We start from the raw sequence: 5,838 nt of genomic DNA on the forward strand, positions 1-5,838 counted from the left end.
AATGTATCCTTGTGTAACACACAACAAATCGTTCTTTAACGTATCTAATTCGCTTTTAAATTTACTGATGTTTTCCATTTGTACTTCTTGACCATCACATTATAACGCCCCCACGGCTGAAAGGGCAAGCATGTTTGGTGTGACGGGGATTCAAACTCACGACCCGCAGATTGCGAGTCGAGCGCCCTAACCACCTGGCCTACATAGTGGGAGTGTGAAAAGTAGAACTGGTAAGATCGTTGGTCATTCTTTTCATTTATTTATCTTTTATATAATTGGTTATTTAACTTTTATTTTTACAAATCATTTTTTCATATCATTGGCATAAACAAGAGTAACAGGTATATTTATTTCATATCATAGATAATCATAAGAAAACTTTAAAAATAAACAAATAACCAAACAAGTGCAATAATACAGTGTTCATTCAGAGTGATCTTTATGACCTCAAAGTAATCCCCCAAATGAAATAAACTCCATTTCATGCATTTTAGATCATGTAACAATAATATTATGAACTAATATACATAGAAACACTTTTAAAATAATCTAACTTCACCTCATATCATATTCACAATATCATTTTGCTTCATTATGCTAACAAAAGTTTTTTGATTTTTGACCCCCATATTTCATTACCTCCTCAACTTGTATTGTTTAAATATTTTGACTAATGTCATGAAATAATGTATGAGGATATTTTCTGTTAAAACTAATTTGAACACTCCAAACTGTGATAAATGGTAAGAAAATTCTTCTTTTTTTTCAGTAGTAATTTTTTTTTCCAGAAACAATACTGTAAAAAGCAAAAATATTAAAACAGAATCACCATTTACAGGGAATGGTTAATCTTTTGTTTCTGTTGATCTCACTTACTTGAAATTGGTGTTAAAAATTCTTCCTAGATAATTCAATGAGATACTGCTTGAATACTAACCCTTTTACTATAGTCTTGTATAAAGTTCTGATGGCACCCCAACAGGAGTACTGTAAGCAGTTTTAGTTATCTAACCACAGGAAGGATATCAACATTTACAAAAACAATTCACGATTTAAATTATTTAAGCTATGAAGAAAGGCTTAAAATTTTTGATTTGTTTTGTGTGGATTCTAGAAGAATGGGGGTGGGAGGCCTGATTCAGGTGTTCAAAATGGCTAGTAGGGTTGGAAATGTTTCCTTGTGGGTTGAATGGTGGAACAAAACAAGTCAGTAATACAAACTATAATATTAGGGGTAATAGTTCTAAGTGCTAAAAGCGAGCTTATTCTTAACAAATTTATTTTGGATTAAAGACAATGTTTTAGAATGGTTTGATCATGAAGTTGTTTATGCTATTATATGATTTTGAGTTCCTTTTTAAGTCATGTTGGATAGGTATATGGATGTGAATGAAGAGTTAAGATGATATAGAATATCAAAAGTACATTACTTTTTACATTTGTATTAGTTTTTTTTTTTTATTTCACATGAGGGGGGACTATGATGAGTCATATCCCTTCTGTCATTTTGTTTTTTCTTATTTTATCTTTTTTTATACTAAAAATTGTATAAATGTCACACTGTTTCATGAATATGCAATGTATAATTACCAATTCTATTTGCTACAGCAATAACTGACAATTGGCAAAATATTCTGAAACTAATGCTTCACAAAAAAACAAAAAAACAATAAGAAGTATATAGGCTTACCTTCACAGTTTGATTTTTTGAGCCAAGAGGAGCAGACCTGAATACAACTTTTAGGGCATCAATGTTTTTTCCTTTATTACTGTTAAGGTCACAAACTGTCAGAAAATTTTTCAAATAACAAAAATAAGTAAGTGTAACACAAACCCAGTCAAAGATAACAAGTTTTTGTTCTTTTCCATGAAAAAACAAATTCAGAGATTTCTATGATGAGAATTAGTTCAGTGCAATCACAAATATAAACGAGTAAATCCAAGCACAGATGCTCTCTACATTTTACATTTATATACATTTTATTTTGTCTGAATTCATTTACATTGCTGAATTCCTGATGAAACTACAGAAATGAAATTTTGGACAATAAAAATATTTTCTCACTAGTATTTTAGTAACTTATTTCCAAAGCAGATTTTACAAACTATTTAAGAGTGAAAGAATAAAATTAAGTGATAAGTATGAAGATGCTGATAAAGAATATCAAGAAGAGTCCATAATTACAAATAATTTTTGCTCTGTCCTAACTGGATTAATATGAAATGAAATTAATAAAAATGCCAGTTCCTGACTTCTCAAGATTTTTGGAAGGTTTTTGATAAAGTGTCACATAAAAAAACTAGTGAAGAAAATTATCTTTGTGGGTATGGGAGATAAATAAGCTGAAAAGATTAAGGGCTGACTAGAAGAGAGGGAGCAAAGGGTTGTTATAAATTGTTTGCTGTGTAGTGCAGAAGAATAAGGCTTGATTCAGGTGTTTAAAAGGACCCTTACTCATTTTTGACATATAACAATTCACAATGTTAGGAAAACACATAGGTTCATGAAATTAATCAAAATACAAAACTATGAAACCCTATAACCTGAGAGCTTTCGAACAGTGGATCTTTCTTCAATATGAGACAAACTAAGAATAGCCGAGTAAGGTACGAAAAAAGCTGGAGTGACATCATGTCAATTCAATACCTACTGAGTTTTAATAAAGTAAAATAAGGATGTGATATGAAAATCAATCAACAAGAACAAGTAAGTAAAACTAAATGTACAGAAAACAAAGGTGGAAAATTATCATAAATAAATATAATGTATTACACAAAATCAGGAGTAAAAATATAGAACTTATACCCCCATAAGAAAGAAAAAAACTTATTTGTCAGACAGGAAACTAATTAGTGGTTGAAAATCACCAATTCCGGGATCTAGGTATATTCCACGAGGTAAATAGTATTTAAGGTGGCAATCCATAGGATTCTTTCATTTCTCTATCAGCTTTAGTTCTGAAACGAGTTTCGATACCAATGAGAATCACATCATTAATATAATTACCAAGTTGGTTGAAGTGTTGGGCAAAAGGAAGGACTGTTTCAAGTGTTAGTAAAATATTTGTAGTTGTTGAAACACTCTTTAAAAGTCCTGATTGTATTTTCATTACACTGTACGAGACAAATGGTGTTGTATGTTCTTCAAGTAATTTCTTTAGTAATTTTTAAGTTTTTGATCACATTTATCAGAAAAACTGTCAATTAATTATTGGAGTTTATATGGTGAATCAATTAATTCTTGAAAAATAAGGGTGGATTAATTTTGATTTGTTTTTTTCATCAAGGTTGTGTGCAAGAAAAGCTTTAAACAGGTTCAAGAAATAAACTGCCCCTTGCACATATATCATCACTAGTATCTGCCTACATGTTTGGCAAAATTATTAATAAATATTCTGATGTCAATACAATGAACAGTCTGTTTGTAAGGTAACTGTTGATCATTCTTTATGTAAAATACTAAAAAATTGCCTGAAATGATAGCTAGCGTGTGTGTCTATATGTGTATATATACATTTCATGAAAAGTATATTCTAATCTATGTAACACTAACAGTGTAAGTAAGAACGTTAAAAACTATGTATTTAATTAATTACAATCATTAATTGGAGGGTTGATTTTTATTTTAGTTATAGTCTATAGTGTATGTGCTTAATGGGTAGGTTACTTTGATCGAAAGTTAATATTAATGCATATACATACGACCGGCATAAAGGATATTGGTTCAGTAAATTTGTCACTTCTGCTTCGTCAGGCCCAGTAACAGAAGAGACCTCAGTTCCTTCGTCATCCTTGTAGTAATCCTCATTATACTGATCAACATCAATTTTCCTAAATGCAGACACCGAACCTGAAAGTGACTTTGACATTGATAAGAAAATGGTAAAGAAAAATAGGGGGAAAATTATAAAGTTACGTGAGAACCAACAAATACAAAAATGATTTCAACTTTACGAATGTATTTATACCTGCCACACCTCTTCTACACTGTACTACTACTCGTGTGTTCGGAATCCACCCTTACGTTTAAACGACATTATATAAATGCTATTGTGAGTGCTAAAAGGAAGAGCAATCGAACAAACCACTTCCCCTGGAAAATAATTTTTATTAAAGAGAGCAATACATTTAATAAATTAGAAAATTAAAGGTATATGAAAAAAATGAGTTTCAAATTGTTTCATTTCATTACATATGTAAAATATTTTGTCGTATGTCTCAACTTTATTAATATTTCACCATTTCCTAGTTCTTATGGTAATACACTTTCGGGTTTTCATGTAATCAGGTCTCTCCCATAGAAGCTTTGTGGTGGTCAAGATGGTAGGTGCTTTTTTGTTTTGTTAAATCTTTGTAATCCAGTATAATGTATAGTATTAATTACGAAATATTAACTTGTTTTATGTCACTTACCCAATAGGTTTTATGAAGTAGGCAATATTTGGATGAAGTAACTTAATGTTACGTAAAAAAATCGAAATTAGAACTAACTGTTTTTCCTACGTTGTCATGCTTATACATTTTGAAGAATTCTAAGCCTAAATGTAATTTCAAACATTACGTAAGTATAATTCGCATTCATTAAAATGAGAACATTTTCCCAATGTAAATACTAATTTGATTATTGTTTAGAATCTTTCGGCACGGGAGATGCTATTTCATATAAATACTTAACAAGTGTTGATCCTTTATAATGTTTTCACATAACTGGTTTTAATTTAACTTGTGTAACTGGTTCTATGTAACGAATTACATGGACGGTTATGGTGAAGGTCCCAACTCTGCATAAAGAGTAAGTAACTTTGAAATATAAATAAATGGCACTATAAGTTTAAAAACTAAATGTCAAATAAGCTATTAATATGGATTAGTGTGGCGAGAAGTCGCATTATGTTATAACTTGTATGGTGGTTGTACTTCCCCTGCCATTTTTTTTAACTATCTAACTAAGCTACCTATACAGGTAAAAAATTAACATGGAGAGTTGGGTCCTTCTTCACCATATCACATGGACAGTTCTACATATTAGATAGATAAATTGACAAGTCTAAATGAAAACTTTTTCTAGTTTAGTATGTGTGACATTTTGAAAAGATGCCTTTTGTCTAATAGTAAAGACTTAAATTGAACTAAAGCAAGAATCATTGCATTTCTGGCTTAATTACAGTTAAGACTAAAAGGTTCAAATCTTTAACTATTAGAATTTCCAATAATTTGTAGGATTGTAACAATCAAACCCAGTATTCAACGTACCGTGCCAACTACATTATGGATCAATTTGTAACAATGGGTTTTACGTATATCTGCAGAACGTATTGTAGAATGGATTGATTCAGCATGACAAATATGATTTATGCATGAATCAACCCATAATACATGTTGAACTGATCAAAAGTAATTGAACACCTATATAAAATTCTATATTTAAGTCTTGTATGTGGTTTATATTGCATGAATTGGCCAATTATGCTCATTAAACTGATTAACTAAAATCATTAACCTATGCAGAATGTTTCCTTCTTATGCAGTTTGTGAGAAATAGTATCTCTTTCTGCTCCAATTATGGAGCTTTTATGGGTAAGATGATGTTCCAGTTTATTTAATGTCTATTGGATTACCACTAAGTTAAGGCCTAGCAGTACTGCTACTATTAGTTTTGCATAAGCCTTTGTTTTCCAGCTGGTATTCAATTGTAAGTTATTCTTTAGAACTCAAAGAAAGGATATGTGATAAGTGAGCCCAATTAAGTTATGACTACAATTTTACTAGTAACTTGGGCTTTTGGGGGGGGGGCAAAATTTACCCAGTTCTAGGGTAATGAGAGTAAGCCAAGCAGGG

General features: G+C 30.7%; 2 protein-coding genes across 3 annotated transcripts in view; one reads left to right on the top strand and one right to left on the bottom strand.

The window, feature by feature from the left end:
• The window catches only part of LOC106463775 (actin-related protein 2/3 complex subunit 5-like), a 6,891-nt gene extending 2,858 nt beyond the window's left edge, over positions 1 to 4,033 (bottom strand). Inside the window, exons 1-2 of one of the 2 annotated variants that reach the window (XM_022391374.1) lie at positions 3,721 to 4,033; positions 1,691 to 1,763 (exon numbers count right to left, since the gene is read on the bottom strand). In XM_022391374.1, the coding sequence (XP_022247082.1) occupies positions 1,691 to 1,763; positions 3,721 to 3,869 (222 nt within the window). In that variant the 5' untranslated portion in view covers positions 3,870 to 4,033. The remainder of the gene's footprint in view (positions 1 to 1,690; positions 1,764 to 3,720) is intronic. The other variant, XM_013923843.2, reaches the window with a different exon arrangement.
• Positions 4,034 to 4,224: 191 nt separating this feature from the next.
• LOC106463776 (60S ribosomal protein L35-like) overlaps positions 4,225 to 5,838 on the top strand; it is a 9,953-nt gene continuing 8,339 nt past the window's right edge. The window contains exon 1 of the mRNA XM_013923844.2: positions 4,225 to 4,323. Within this exon, the coding sequence (XP_013779298.1) occupies positions 4,321 to 4,323 (3 nt within the window). The 5' untranslated portion in view covers positions 4,225 to 4,320. The remainder of the gene's footprint in view (positions 4,324 to 5,838) is intronic.

The sequence above is a fragment of the Limulus polyphemus genome, unplaced genomic scaffold (assembly GCF_000517525.1).
Source record: "Limulus polyphemus unplaced genomic scaffold, Limulus_polyphemus-2.1.2 Scaffold1479, whole genome shotgun sequence".
Lineage (NCBI taxonomy): Eukaryota > Metazoa > Arthropoda > Merostomata > Xiphosura > Limulidae > Limulus > Limulus polyphemus.